Here is a 15,387-nt window from a genome sequence, read left to right as displayed (position 1 = left end):
TCCTCCAGGGCGGTGTTATCTTTATATACTACAAACTACGTGTACAATATTTACAGTTATTTTCCAATACCTATCATCTATATTAGACAGTGAGTTTCTACTTTAGACCAATCTAAAAGTGCCAACATCACCAGACAAGATGGAGGTAGAGAAGAAGAAGAAAGGCTAGACACGCCCAAATCCCTCCATCTTGTCACCAGAAACCCCTATACCAAAAATCCTAAAACCTACATTTAGACTCTGTAATTATTTATTCTTACACTATTTACACTATTGTGGCTTTTATCTCTTTCTATAAAGGTGACAAGTTATTCCGTGGTTCATAATCGAACCCACTGGTGTTCTGGGCTGTGTGCCAGGGTCTCCGAGCCCCCTGGCAAGGGTCCCAGGAAACTCCGGACTCCCAGAGGGATGTCCTGAGTTCCGACAGTGTGCAGGGGAAGGATGGATCACTGCATTTATGTCCTGTCACTGCCAGATAGTGGAATTTAGCAGGAGTTTGGTCAGCAGGGTCTGCAGCTGCAGAGCAGTTGTGTGTGCTGCGTGGTTTAATGGGAGAAATTTCCCCACTTGCTCCTTCCCTTTGCTGTCTCTGTGCTTGGCTGAGACAGTAACATCAGAATGGGGGGGCAAAGCACAGTGATTTTGACATATTAGCTGTGCTCAGAGAAGCTTTCCTCTCAGCAGCCACCTATGCTGCCAGAGATTGATTGCTGCTCTGCGCCCTGGGTTCTGTGTTCTGTAATCCTGAATTATTCAAGGAGCAGGTTCTGGGATGTGGTTTCACCCAGGGGGGCTGAAAGGCCAAAACAATCAGAATAAGTGTCTGGAGATGAGGAAAAAAAAAATCAAGATTCATGGGTAGTAGTTAATGAATCATGTCAAACAACTGGCAAATGTAGAAAAATGGCTTAACAGCAAACTCAAGTCCTATGTGTGGTCTCTTACAGACTTTTCTGTTTGACAAGAGGCAAGTCAGGTCCAAATCTCAATAAATATGCTAAAGTGCTCAGAAATATTTGCAGGGCTGTGCATATTGGAGGGCTGTGCTCTCCACACCTGAGAAGGATGTTGTAACCCTCTGTTCCAGCATGAGGCTGGTACAAGCTAAACAAAAACTGGAACAGGAGGGGTAGCTCACCCATCCTCTTCTCAAGTTTCTTTGTGCCTGTCGTTTGGTGGCACTATGTTTTATCATAATACATTACATTTCTTCTTGTGCTATTTCTGCACTTTCCTGCACTGTTCTCCTGCTGCAGCTTTTGTCTTTTGGCTCCTTTTGAGCCTGTTCCTTGGGCAGGCATCCCCACAAAAAAGATATGGACGTATTTGTACCTCAGTCACATTTCACATCCCAATCCTGCTGTCACTTGGTCAGAAAGACACTTTTTACCAGTGCCAAGCCTCATCCTGGAGAGAGGAGGAACTGGAAAAGGGACAAGACTTATTTCCAGCTCTCAGTGTGCTCTCTGTGCCCTTGGTTGTGTTGTGTGCAGCACGGCACGCAGTGGGCCAGCTCGGGATGTGTCTGGTGCTCCTGTGCCCACGGGAAGGTGACCTGCAGCCCCAGGACCTGCCCAGCCCTCACCTGTGGACAAGGGGAGCTGCAGGACACTGCCCAGGGCTCCTGCTGTCCCAGATGTGTGGGCCGTGGTGGTGAGTACTGTCTGAGCTCAGAACCTCCTTGTAGCCCCAAATCTGGAAAGCTTTTCTGTTCTTGGTCAGTTTTGTTGGGGAAACACTGGATGCAAGCGTGTCTCATCATTCCCTTTCTGTCCTGCTGCCATATTTACATTTCTGGCTTCACCCACGGGCCAAGAGGTGGGGGCAAGCTTTAAGCAGGGAGCAGATGTGCCTAATAGGTCCTCATTTTGGAGACTGAAATTGGGAAAGAAACCTCAGGTATTTCCTGTGCACTTGGACTGCAAGTTCCAGAAATGCTTCTTCAGCTCTTGGGTGCCTTTTCTCGTCGAGTCCCAGTGGGAGAAGTGCATCCAGAGCTCTTAACTCACAAGCCCCTTGGAGACTGGGGGAATTGTTACCCTCTTAACCTGCTTTGGCAAACTGCAGTTTGGAATTCTGAGATGCACAAGAGCTGTGTTTTAACTATGGGTGACAGAAAGGAGTGAAAGGGCGTTGGAAAATAAACCTCTCCCTTGTTTTCCTGTCCCTTAGAGCCTTGCTCCTTTGATGGCCACGTGTTCCAGGATGGAGAGGGCTGGAGCCTGGGTCGGTGCTCCAGGTGTGTCTGCAGGGATGGTGCAACTCAGTGCTCCACAGCTTCCTGCCAGCCTCTGCTCTGCAGCCAGGTCAGGACCTTCCAGCCTTCCAGGAATGTTCCCCAGCACCTCCTTTTCCATGGACAGTGTGCATTTCTCATGCTGGGGACCAAATTAGCAAGCAAAGCTCCTGGGTGACAAGTGGGTGATTTGGAAAAGAGATATTTGACCTGCAGAAATGCTGTGGAGTGATGGTGAAGCTCTTCCCTGATACCTTCTTTCTCCATCATTTCATTTTTATCATCCCTTTGCTGGTTAATTAGGCACAATTTCTGTCTAAAGAAACTGCTTCGTGTTTTCCACTCAAAAAAAAAAAAAGATCTGGAGTTGATCAGGAAATGCTTTTATTTCTGTTGAGCAAAGGAATGGAAACACAAGATTTATAATGGGGTTTATGTTCACAAATTTCAGTGCTTGGTTTGCAGCTGGAAAGTTTGATCTGCAGGTTCTTGTTATTGATTTTTTTTTTTGTACAAGAGCTCTAGAAATGCATTTGAGAGTAGTCAGCTGTGGATGAAATTCCCCTTGTGCCTTCAGAAATACAAGGCAACTTGAGCTGAAAGCAAAGTCTCAGAGCAGTGTTCCTTCTGTGTGTTTGTGTTTAGAAAACAGCAAAACTGGGAAGAGGAGTTAGGCAAGGTCATGGTTTTAGTCCAGTTAGGAGAACAGGGACACTGCTGTCTCCAAGGTCTCTGCTGTGGACAAGTGATGAGTTTTTAGCACTTATGCAGGGATGGACACAGCCAAAACCCTACAGGACTCTACAGAGGGCTAGGAAAGGCAGCAAACTCTGCACAGCACTCCAGACTCTGGACAAATCACTCAGTTTTTGGAATTCTTGTTATTGTATTGAAAGTGCTGATGGGTGTGACTGTGCTCTTTGGATCATTTTCATGGGGCTTTTGCAGCAGCATGCCTGGAAGTGGCTCCCTGGAAATCCTTGTCTCTGACCCTGACTTTATGTTTTAGGGACTGCCATTTTCCAAGTATTTTTGATATATCCAATGATGAATCCAGGAGCTCCCTGACTGAGAACTCTTCACTGAGAAAATCAAAAGCAATACTAACAAACCTTTTTCTCTGTTGATGCTTTCCCAGCTCTCTGTTACTGGACCAGATGTTTGGACAATTAACACTTTATTTTTTTTGGAAGATGAAACCCTACCTGTTAGTGTGTGTGTGAGTGTGTTGATTGTGTTTTGCTTTGTCCTGAGATATTCCATTAGTATTCATTTCCTAAGTACTCTGCCTTGAAAGGAATTGATGCCTGCTTTAGATCCCTCCTTTCCCACTCCAAGTGGACTGGCATTACCTGCTGAGCCATTGCACTAATGTTTAATCAGCTAATCATTAGGATCTAATTTATGGACTCAGGAGTGACTGTGCTGTTGCTGGGATGTATTTGAGAGTAACTGGCTGGCAGCATCCAAGTTAATGCAGCAGAAAGCCAGTTCTGATGGTGTTCCAGGCATTTCCTACCAAGGACATTTCCCAGTGGAAGGGACATTAGCAGGATGTGCAAGGAACCTGTTTTGATCTCAGTCAAACCTAACATTTTCTTGCATGGGCCTTTATCTCTGTCCCTTTCTTTGTTCTCCACTCCACAAAAGCCAAGACAAAAATTCCCCCAGGATTAATCTCTCATCTTCCATCTTTCTGATAACTTTGCTCTTCCCTAGGAGCTGAGGGAGAAGAATGCCAAAAATTCCTGTTGCATGCCACCAAAATACACAAAAAAGGTCTTTTCACTCTGCTGGGAAATTTTGCTTGGTAACTTTTGTGCAAAGTCTTCCACTGATTCTTTGGAAGCTGAGGGTTTGACTGATGAACAGTGCTATTCCCAGCTGTTGGATGTACATGGACTGGGAGCAGTGGGATTAGCCAGGTTTTGGATGGTTGGAGTTGAGGGATGCAGGCAAGGTAATATTGGTGTGAAGTGCCAGCCTTTTCCAACATGATTTAAATCCATCGTAAAAAAAATTGAAATTGGAAAAAAATCCAGTTTTAAGCATAATTTAGCATCTGCTCAGGCAGTTTGGATGGATTTAACTAAAACAGTGCAGATGCCTGAGAGGTGGTGAGTGTAAATCACACCTTCAAAACCTCAAAATGTGGCAATTCCAGAAAAAACTTCTCTCATCCATCTCCTGCTTTATTGTGCTTCCCTGCACAGCTGTATAATTATTTTTTCCTCTGTATACCTGAATGTAAGCACTTTAAGTCATGTTTATGAATTTATCTGCATCTCTCCATGTAATCACACCTCAGTTGCCATCTAAATAAGCCCAGAAAATGAGGTGGAGAAAACATCTTGGAATCCTTTTACTCTGCTCTTGTGCTGCTTCTTGGGCCACAACGAAGCCCTGAGTGGCAGTGGGTTGGTTATCCCATGGATGCTAAATGCCTGGAATTCCAAGCACTGATGTTAACTGTTCATGCCTCCTTTTCCTTGTCTCTGCCTTCTGTTTAGGAGGAAGTCATGGTTCTGCCTCCTGGAAAGTGCTGTCCAGAATGTGTCCCCAAGCCCTGCTCGGCGTCGGGAAGAACGTTCCAGGTGACTTGTGACAAACCACACCAAAACCGCTCCCAGTTTTTGGCACATCTCTCCTTCCCTTCTCCCCAGCCTCTGACATTCTGCCAGCACTGAGAGCTTACTACAAACACTGCTTTTTTTCCCTCCTGGCAAGGCAGGAGAGCTGAAAGAAATCAGGACTTGATAAGAATTTGCTGGCCAAAGCAGATGAGGCACTTTCTCTCCACGCTCGTTTTGAAGGAGGAGAGCAGAAAGCTCTGGTGGTCAAAGTATTTATAGCTTTCATTGTGTCACCTGGAATTAAGTGCATTATTTAATGAATGTGGGATTTTCTGTTAATGACTTTTTTTGGCTAGTCATAGTAGTTCAGGCCTCCCCAATGCCACTAGCTTGCAATTATTGAGAAATACACACCCACAGCGTCACCTAGACCTCAGCCCCTCTTCCTGTTTGCTGAGCATGTAGAGATCAGCATTTTTTAAGGGAACTTTATTATCTGATACAGACGTGCAGAAGGAGCCATCATATTCCATAAGCAGCTCAGGTTTCTGGAAGGAATTTGGTTGTTTTCCAAGAGTGTTTAACAGCTCTGTCCGTGTTCTTTTTCAACAGCACGGGGAGCAGTGGCAAAAAAATGCCTGCACCGCGTGTGTGTGTCAGAGGGGGGAAGTCAGGTGTCTGAGGGAGACCTGTGGCTCTGTCACCTGTGAGGAGGTACTGAAAAACCCCCCACCTCTGACAGCCCAGCTGCACCTTCTGCTGTGCCAGGGGCCTCAGAGAGCCCTGCTCACTGCTGGGTGCTGTTTTCAGGGGCAGAGCAAGGTGCAGCGCCCCGGGAAGTGCTGTGAGGAGTGTGTGTCTTCCAAAGGGAGCTGCCTGGAAGGTGGCACCCTCAGGTACCACGGGGAGATGTGGAACAGCACCCACTGTGACTTCTGCATGTGCCAGGAGGGCCGAGTCACCTGCCAGGGAGCCGAGTGTGCCAAAGTGGAGTGTGCCAAGGTGAGAAAGGCTTTCTTCTCAAGGCTTGGGATTTTCTTTTTTTCCCTCCCTTTTTCTTTTTTCTCGACTTGAGGCACTCGAAGAGCCGGCCCTTGTTGTGTGCAATCCCCTCAAAAACCTTTGACAGGGAAGGAGAGCAAACCTGCAGGTTCCCATGCAAGTTTGCACAGTGGGCTCCCATTGTGAAGCAAACCAGTGTGAATCAGTGACTAATTGAACTTGGGTTCCCTCCCATGCTGTGTGTGCCTGCTGTAGTGGAGGGTCAGACACGCAGAGGATTCAGTGGTGATCACTGGATTTGCCAGGAGCTAAACATGGGGAAAATGTGCAGGTCAGAGATGGTTAAAAGCCTAAGAAATGTTCCTTTTATCCTCATTCTGTGTGCTGCAGTGGCCTTCAGGAAGGTAGCTGGATATGGAAGTCAGTGTTCTACTTTTCTTCATTTTTTTCCATGTCACTCTCAGCATGGAAGATGGAAGTGAGGCTGGCAAGGTGTTTTATTCCCAGTGCTGTTTACTCCAAAACTAATACCCTCCCTGCCAGGTTATGTTATATTTGCTCTGCAGTGGATGTGCAAAATGCATTAGATAGGGCTGAATGCTTCCCCCACATGCTTTGAATTGGCTTTTTTTGCAGTGGGATAAGACTTCTGTGTTGTCTGTCACTGCACAGGCTGAGAGGATTGGGATTGGTCATCCTGGAGAGGAGAAGGCTTTGGGGTGACATAATTGTAGTTTCCAGTACCTGAGGGGCTCCAAGAAACAGGGAGAGGCTTTTTGCAAGGGTCTGGAGTGGCACGGTAAGAGGGCATGGCTTCACACTGACAGAAAGTAGATTTAAATTGGATATTGGGAGCAAATCTTTCCCTGGGAGGGTGCTGAGGCCCCTGGCACAGGCTGTCCACAGAACCTGTGGCTGCCCCATTCCTGGAAGTGTCCAAGGCCACTTGTCCCTTCCAACCCAGACCTTTCTGTGTTTCTGTGATCTGTTTCAATTGGTGAGCTCTTAGCTGTTTTATACCTGCTGCTCCACAGTGTCAGTGAGGAAAAAGGAAAGAACTGTGTCCTCCTGGGTTTCCTGCCTCAGTGGTGATGCTTTTCTGGTGACCCTGCCTGTGTGTGCTAAATCTTGAGCATCCTTGTGGTGTGTCTGAGGTCCAGCCAAAACCCAGTGTAATGGTTTCCCTGGCTTAGCTTGTTTTCATGAGCGTTCAAAGGAGTGAAAACCCACACGTGGGCTCCCAAATGGTACACAAAAGGGTGCATCAAGGCACTAAAGGGGATTGTTCACCTGTGGCTGTGCCTTTGAAAGAGCCAAAATGCCCTGAGAGTGGGACCCAAAGTCACCCCTGGCGTGGTGCTGCTGCTGATCACGGGACCTGAAACTGCTCAGAGAGATTCTGCTGGATGAAAAGTCGTGCTTGCCATAAAATCTCCTGCACTTGCAGCTGTCTGAGCGAGCTGCCTGCGTGCTCCTGGCTGTAAATTGGATCATTTACACTAATGATGATGGCCTGCTGTCATGGCTCAGTGGGGAGGATTAGTTAATATTCATGCTCACATCTTGGGTACTGACAGAAAAAAATTCCCCTGTTCAGAAAAGCCAGGGGTGTCTTCCAGAACAACAGCTGGAAATGTTAACGTGTAGGGTTCAATACCCCTCAAGTCATGTTCAGTCCTGGTTTGCCTCAGTTGTGCAAGGTGTGCATGCATTAATTACAAGAAAATGTTTGCTCAGAAAGCAAATGCCATGTTTTCTTTCTCCTTTGTATTTTCCTTCTGAAGTTGCAGGGCTGTTTACTCAGGCACCTGCCTCAATAAATCAGAGCCAGTGTGAAGCCAGGAGCTCTTGGATTTCTCTCTTCACAAGGCACTATTAATTTCCTGGTCACATCCTCCTACTGGAAGTGTAATGAGGCCACAGACAGGAACTGCAAGAGGTTCAGCTCCAAACCCTTTCAAACAAACTCCCCCAGCAAAGTGTCCGTGGTGATTCTGACCTAATCCTCAGAAAGCCATTTTCAGCAGGCTGTGAGCCTGTTCTCCACCTGGAATATGATCAGTCTCTCAGCAGCAAAGCCACAAGTTATCTCCCACAGCCTCTCCCTTTTCTGAGCCTTGGCAGAGCAGCACAGCTGCGTTTTTTTGGGGCTAGGCAAGCCGTGTTCCATGGATAGCTGCTCCCAGTTTTCCTACAGCCTCTATTTATGGATGTGGGTGGGGATGGCAGAGTTTACAGTACACAGTAGTGACATGAGATCCAAACCCAGCCAAAGGCATTTTGGAGTAATTGAAGAGCAGAGATGTGTAGAAGCAGCAGGGAGAGATTTGGGCTGTGTGTGGTCCTCGGTGACTAGGAACCAGGTGGTTCCTCCTCTGTTCCCCTGCTTAGGAATGCACCAGGGATGCCAGAGTGTGGCCTGGCTTAGGTGTTCTCCCTTGATGAGCCTAGCAGTGACCTGTGCTGCTGCTGCCCTGTCTGTGGAATCATTAATAATTCCCACACAAAAATTGAGTGTGCCAGTGTGGCGCAGGGAAAATTATCCTGGAATAAACACCCAGATTGGCATAAATCAGGAAAACTTACTGGTAATCTTGGAAACCAAAGCTGTTTCTTGTGAGCTGAGTCCTGCTTCCCTAGGAGAATAAAATCTCTCTCTTTTCTAAATATTCAGCTGCCACTTGGGCACAAAGAGTCGTGGTGAATTGGGACACTTTATTCCTTTCTCCTGCTGCTAAATTCTTATCTTCAGACTGAAGTTGTTTAAGTGGAATCTGCGGAGCTGTACAGTTGTGACAAAGAACAGGCTTTTTCCATCTGGGATAAATAGAGCATGTGCTTTGAAATTCTCTTGGGGAAGTAAAAGTAGAACATTGGAAAGGAAGGTAAGCCTCTGTGCATTGAAGTCCTGAGGCTGACCTGGTGAAATCCCAGTGATCCAGGGTAAAAGGGGGAGTGTTTCAGTGTGGGATTTGGGGATGAGGTAATGGCCTTAGCGCTGAATTCCGAGGCCTTTCCTGGGGTTTGTTCTGCAGCTGCAGTGTTGGCCAAGCACGTTTTCCAACCTCTGCTTGCAGAGATGAAGTGGGATAGAGAGAAGATAAGGTGAAATTAGATATTGGAGATTGCATTCCAGGGCAAGAGCTGCTCTGCCTCGGCATTCCTCGGTGGTTTTGGCGATGTTGATTCCCTTGGAATTGCTGCAACCTCTCTCTCTCTTCTTCACAGGGTGAAGAATTAATTCACTTAGAGGGGAAGTGCTGTCCTGAATGTATCTCCAGCCATGGTGGCTGTGTTTACAAAGGGCATACCAAAGCTGTGAGTATCCTTGTGCTTTGCAGCAGGGGAGTAGTGAGTTCTGCTCACAAAGGTTTGGAGGGGCTGGCTCTCCCCCTCTGGTTCTGAGAAGGATGGTATTTGCAAGTGTGATAGCAAAATAATCCATTAATGTAGTCTGCAGATTGCTTTTGCAGTTTGCAGAAACACTTGTGTGCATCTGCTGTAGAATTTCAGTTTTCCTTGGTCTCCTTTGTGCAGCTCAATCAATCATTTTCCTTTAATATTTAATATCCCTACTCAGAGGTTTACTGCACATTTCATAATGATAGTTAATTTTAATCCTATCAAGCAGAAGCTACGGAGCTGGGGCAATGTGTAGCTTGCTGCCAATGTATCCCACTGATTATAATCTTTACTGCAGCAGGAGTTCATCATTAATATTTTCAAGGAACTTCCCTCTGAAGTTAAAGAGAAAGGGAACATTGATTATCTTGGACTTTTCATTGCTCTCACAGATGAGTGCTGGAGCTGATAGCTGCTCTTTGCCAACACATGTGGGAAATGGGAAATTTAATCTAGGTTGGGGCTATTTTTTCAGATGCTGACCCTTTCTTTGCTCAGATCCCTTTCTCTGCCCCAGGTGAGGTAAAACACGGAGGTGTGAGTTTTTTTTCCAGTTGGTGCTTTCTGAGAGAGGAGCTGGCAGGAAAGCTTTGTGAGCCTTTGCAATGCCTGCTGTCTCTTTTCTGTGCCGTTTCACCCGGAGAGCTGCACGCCGGGCAGAGCCTTTCCTGAAGGCGTGTTTCTCCCGCAGCACGGGCAGCGCTGGGCAGAAGGGCCGTGCCGGGAATGCGAGTGCCGGGACGCGGCGGTGACCTGCTTCCAGCGCTCCTGCCCGCCCTGCCCGCCGGGCAGCCGGCCCCGGGAGGCCAAGGGAGACTGCTGCCCCCGCTGCCAGCCAGGTACAGAGCCAGGGCAGCCCTTGCCTGCTTCTGGAACCCCCGCAGCCCTCGCTCCCCCTGCGCCAGCCTCGGCTGGTCCCCACTTTGCAGTCGCTGGTGAAGTCCTTTCCCTGCAATTTAGGTCTCAGATAAGATTGAGGCTCCCAGTGGCTTCCCCTGACGTGTTTTGTCCTTTTTTCTTCCGCTGCTCCTTTCTTGAATCCTAGCGTGAGTTGTGAAGTTTATGGGCTCCTGATTATTTCTTGGGAGTGGGGAGAAGAAGGAATGTGCATACTCTGTTAATGCCACAGCCTCACCTGAGGCTGAATGGCTGCCAGTTAATAATTGTTTGGAAAGACTAACATAGCCTTGGCTTAGATGGTAATTTTGCCCATAAATTCCTTTTTCTCCAGGATATTGTCATTCCCCTGGCTTTACATTTCATGGTTGGGAGGCTTTAGCTGTGGGTTGCTCCTTCTTTTTGGTAGCTCTTCTTGTTGCAGTCACATAACTTTGGTTTTATCAGGGTGCTCCAGTTAATGCTTTATCTCAGTAGAAAAGAAAATAGCTTCACAGTTTAATTGTGCTGGAGTGCCTGGGCACATTTGCCATCTTCTTGTTTTAAAGCTTGTTATTTGCTGCATGCTAATGGGAATGCAAAGCACTAGAGGTAGAAAAGTGCAGGAAACAGGCTTTAGAAAGTTCTGATGGAATTCTCCTGGATTTTTGAGAGGGAACAGCATCTGCCCAGGCTGCTGAGGAAGGGATAGATGATGCAGTATTGTCAGCACCTCTCCCTTCTCCTTATCAAGAATTGCCTTTGTCTGCTGGTTATCCTTGAAAAAGTGGTCATTTAGCTTCCATCATGGTAGCATTTTGGAAAACCCAGGCTTTGGAGTCATGGTACTGGACATCAGAGCCAAGCCTGCATTTTTTGTGTCCTGAAAGTTAACTGGCAATTTCCCTTACCCAAACCTGCACTTTCCCCTCTGTGTTTTTTCTGTCTTGCAGTGGTGGGGGATGAGAAACAAATGCAAGGTGCAGCCTGCAGCAGTTCAATCTGTGAGCCCAGAACACCAGCCCCTGCTACATCTGCTTCCATAAAGCCAGCAAAAATTGATTGCTGCTTCTCAGAGATGTGCTGGAGCGGGGGGGAGCTGGCAGAGACAACCCACTCCTTTTCAGCCAGGGGAGAGCAAAGAGCCCTGGGCAGTGCTGCATTTATGTTAAAACCAGCAAATATTCCCTCTCACGGGGAACCTTTGGCTTGGGCCCTCGCTGAGAACACTTGGCTGGGAGCAGAGGAGCTTTTTTTGTAGCTAGAGAAAAATTGTTCTGTTCAGAATCTCCCCACCTACCTGTGGCCAGGAGGTCCTTCTGTGGTGCTGTGGCATCAAGGTTTTTATGTAGGGGGAGCAGTCTGCCAGCTGTGCTCTGACCTGGCATGGACACAGGGTCGTGACTTACTGCAGGGTTTGCCTTTAGGAATCTCAAATTCAGGTTGCTTCGGGCCATTGATTCCTGGTGGCTTAAAATTTTCACTGCTGAGAAACCATGTGGACAGTGAATACCCCTTTTAATCAATTGTCTGGAAAATCTGAGTCTGTATGATGGCTTCTCACAGACTGAATAGAACTATAAAACATTTAGCCCCTTTGATATAATCTAGTATATAAAAACCCACTCCAAAGCTAACACACCTTGCACCAGCCAGGGAAACAAGCCGTGAATTTCACTTTGGTTTCAGAATTGCTTTGTTTTGCTCCTTGCTGGCTGCCAACACTGCTCTGTGTGTTGCCCCTGTGCCAGGTGAGTGCCACCCAGACTGTGTGAGCTGCTCCCAGGCCTCTGATCGCTGTGACTCCTGCCGGGACCCCAGGAAGCGGCTGCAGGACGGGCGCTGCGTGGAGATCTGTGACCGGGGCTTCTACCAGCATGGCAGGGCCTGCTTGGGTGAGTTCTGACCCCCCTGCTCTGCTGCATGCTGTGCTTCTGGCTGTGGGATCCCGTGGGGTCATCCTGAAGAGTCTGGAGAAGCATCCAGGCACGTGCTGTGCCATAACCGTGAGACTTTGTGAGGTTTCAGATGGAAGCAGAAGCAAATTCTTGAACTCTGAGCTAAAATCAGGCAAAATCATCTCATTTTGTCAGAGCAAGGGGGGGTCCTTCTGCATCAGGGATTTGGGATTGATTTTTCTTCTCTCTTCTTTCTCCTGGCAGCCTGCAATGAAACCTGCTCAGCCTGCAGCAATGGATTTGAGTGCTCGTCATGCCAGGCACCCCTGCTGCTGAAGGATGGGCAGTGTGTGCCTTCCTGTGGGGAGGGCTACGTGCAGGATCAGCTCCTCTGCACAGGTACCTCGAAGCAAAAGGGGCTGCAGTCCTCTGGGATGGCAAAGCAGCAGGCAAAACTTTGCCTGGGCTATGAGAACCCTCTCCCTTGAGGCATCTGCTGTTGCTAAAGGTGTTAATGTTCACCCTTGAGTGAAGGAAGGAGTGAGTGAACAGAGGAACCGAGTCATACAGGGTAACACTGATCGCTGCTGGGGGAAATGTTCGTGACAGTTCCTCCGTGGATCAGTTCTGTTGTGTGATTCTTTGCCTTCGGTGCAGACTGCCTGCACCTGCTCAGGAGATGTATAGAAAATTGCCTGGAGGGGTGAGGGATTGATAGCACTCAGGAAATACTTTCTGGGGAGGTTTCCTGCTTGGTTTTGCCCGTTGATTCGATCCATCCCGTGCGCTCTTCCTGGAAGTGCGCGGAGCTCGCTGCTCTCAGGAAGCATTTTTACAAAGTAAATTGGTAATTCTGTAAAACACTGCTCTGTGTCTAAATCCTTTATCTTAGCAGTTGGGAAGACTGAGAGTAAGATTGGAAAGTTAGCTTTCTCTTTGATGGAACTATGACAGTGCTTTTATGAGCTTCCCATGCTCCTTTGAAATACTTTAAACTCTTCCCAAACTGTAAAACAGCTGCTTTTTCATCATAGCAGTTTAATTGTTTTCTCTAAAATTAACACTTTTCTCATCTTGATGTTGGCCTTTTTAGAAGGCTTCTAATTATTTCTGCAGCTCTGATTCAGCAGAGGGGTGGAGCAAATGCTTAACTTCTGAGCCATCGCTTTGGTTCTTTGGAGCTAACCCTCCTGCTCAGAATTAAATACAGGCTGAGGGGGCTTTTGGCACATTTCAGGGTGAAGCACTTTAGATGCCAAGTCCAGCTTCCTTTTCTGAAGTGGCTTCCCTTGAAGGGCTGAACACTTGTTTGAGGTTTTGAAAGTGTGAAAAACCTCTGTCCTCCAGCAACCGCTACAGCCCAGAGCACCACTGTGGATGTATAAGCAGACAAGAGAGACCCAGTCCAAAGGAATTTGTAGGCTTAAGTATCAAATAATCTTCTACTTCATTTGGTTTTATTTTATCATTTCCTTTCCACCTGCTCGTGGTGGTTTAATTGACAGTGCCCATGCACTGCTGAAGGGATAGGGAAAGGCTAATGTTTCATTTTATTGCTGGTTTGTCGATTACTGATTGTACACTCCATCCAAATTTGCAGTCACGCATGCTTGTGGCTGAATGTTGCTGGGAAAATTTGTTCCTCTTTCCTCAGGGGAATTGAACCAATTTGCTTTAGTTCTGCCTGGCTGCATTTTCTGCATAAAGTCAAACCAGTGGAGAAAGTCTTAAGTTTCAGATGCTGTCCGTAATTCATGGCCATTCACTCTTTTCCTTCTATCCTCTTTATTGCTGCAAATCTCTGATCAGATTGTCGAGACGGGCCCCAGACTGCTGCAAAAGATTTTCCTCATAATGGTTTTAATGTCTACAATAAGCATGTTCCAAAATCACAGAAAGGATGAACTAGACTGTGTTAATTTGCTGTAGCTCCACTAAACTCCCTCTTGAGGAATTCGCTCTGGACTTGAAAGAGGCTTAACACCAGGTTTCTTGCTCTATCCTCTTGTTGGAACACTGTTGTCTGCATTGTAGAAAAACACAGTGAATTAGCCTTTCCTTTTGTTCCTGTTTTATAACAGCTGGTTTAATTGAGTCTCTTTTGAATTTTTGATTACAGTTGTTTGATCTCTGCCCTATTTGAGTCCTGCACCGGGGTTGTTTCCTGCCCCCATCCCTCCGCTTGCTTTTGTGAAGAATTAAAACCATTAAGAGAAAGTAAAATGGAGAGTAGAAGGTAATAAGTTCAGTTACGTAGCAGTGGATTTAAAGTTCACGGTTGAGTTAGTGTCAGGCAGAGTGGTGGATTCTCCCTTGGCAGAAACAGAACTCCCCCACCAAAGGCAAGGCAAAGGGAAGCAAAAATAAACTATGTCAGCGTGGTAGAATGGAAGGGCTCAAAGGACTCGCAGTGTTCAATGCTCTCACGGCATTTTTCTAACTTAATTATTTATGTTTTCAGGATTATTCAAAAGGCCAGGCAGAACTGGAGTGTTCCTGCTTTCATCTCCCAAAATGCCAATGTTGAAGTGTGTAACTTGACACTAACAGACCCAGCTCGCTCTGGAGCAAAGCACTTGTGTTCCTGCTGCCTACATGTTGCTTTTCCCTGCTGTCCCTGGGCTGGGGAGGATCCTCCAGGATCCAGCACAGCTGAGCTGAGCTTGCCCAGCTCCCAGGGAGGAGTGCAGGGCAGAGGTGGCACAGATCCATGGGACCCCAAAGCCCAGCAGTGCCTTCTGTGTTCCTGCTGGGATACCACTGGCATTCCCCCCTCCTGCTGTGGTCAGACCTGGGAGGGTTTCAGGTGTGTGCAGAAGTTTGGTGAGCTGCAAAAGAGCCCCTGCAAATCCCAACTGGAAATAGCCAGGGGGGTGGAATCAGCTTCCTGGCTGCGCAGTCACTTCTGTTGATTTATTTTCACACAGCCACTTGGTTGCTGCAGGCAAAGATGTTTGAGCTGACACTGGCTGATGGAATGCTTCCATTTCCCCCCTGTTCTTTCTGTGGAGCTGGTGCCTGGCTGGTCGGGTGAGGAGCAGCTGCTGAGCCTGGCAGTGATCCAGTGCTGAAGGAACCAGGGATTCTGGAGTCAGGGTGTGTAATCACAGAATCAGGGAATCACAGAACGGTTTGGGTTGGAAGAAACTGCAAAGATTATCGTGTTCCAACCCCTCTGCTGGGGACACTTTCCTCTATTCCAGGTTGCTCAGAGCTCCATCCAGTCTGGCCTTAAACACTTCCAGGGATGGAGCAGCCACAGCTTCTCTGGGCAACCTGTGCCAGGGCCTCATCCCCTCACAGGGCTTTGCCAAGGGCCAGCAAGAGCCAGCTGGTAACTGTTTAAAAACACAGCCAGGCTGCTAGCAGGGAAAAATGTCTCTTGGAAAGGAGCAGC

At 47.5% G+C, this 15,387-nt stretch overlaps 1 protein-coding gene across 1 annotated transcript in view; it reads left to right on the top strand.

The window, feature by feature from the left end:
* Positions 1-15,387, top strand: part of FRAS1 (Fraser extracellular matrix complex subunit 1) — a 104,333-nt gene that overhangs the window by 32,682 nt on the left and 56,264 nt on the right. The window contains exons 5-13 of the mRNA XM_059843521.1: positions 1,497-1,656; positions 2,176-2,309; positions 4,750-4,833; positions 5,425-5,526; positions 5,623-5,814; positions 9,043-9,132; positions 9,908-10,055; positions 11,844-11,987; positions 12,255-12,389. Coding sequence (XP_059699504.1) covers positions 1,497-1,656; positions 2,176-2,309; positions 4,750-4,833; positions 5,425-5,526; positions 5,623-5,814; positions 9,043-9,132; positions 9,908-10,055; positions 11,844-11,987; positions 12,255-12,389 — 1,189 coding nt within the window. The remainder of the gene's footprint in view (positions 1-1,496; positions 1,657-2,175; positions 2,310-4,749; positions 4,834-5,424; positions 5,527-5,622; positions 5,815-9,042; positions 9,133-9,907; positions 10,056-11,843; positions 11,988-12,254; positions 12,390-15,387) is intronic.

This window comes from Haemorhous mexicanus, chromosome 4 (genome assembly GCF_027477595.1).
Source record: "Haemorhous mexicanus isolate bHaeMex1 chromosome 4, bHaeMex1.pri, whole genome shotgun sequence".
Classification (NCBI taxonomy): Eukaryota; Metazoa; Chordata; class Aves; order Passeriformes; family Fringillidae; genus Haemorhous; species Haemorhous mexicanus.
This window is presented reverse-complemented; position numbering and strand designations above follow the sequence as displayed.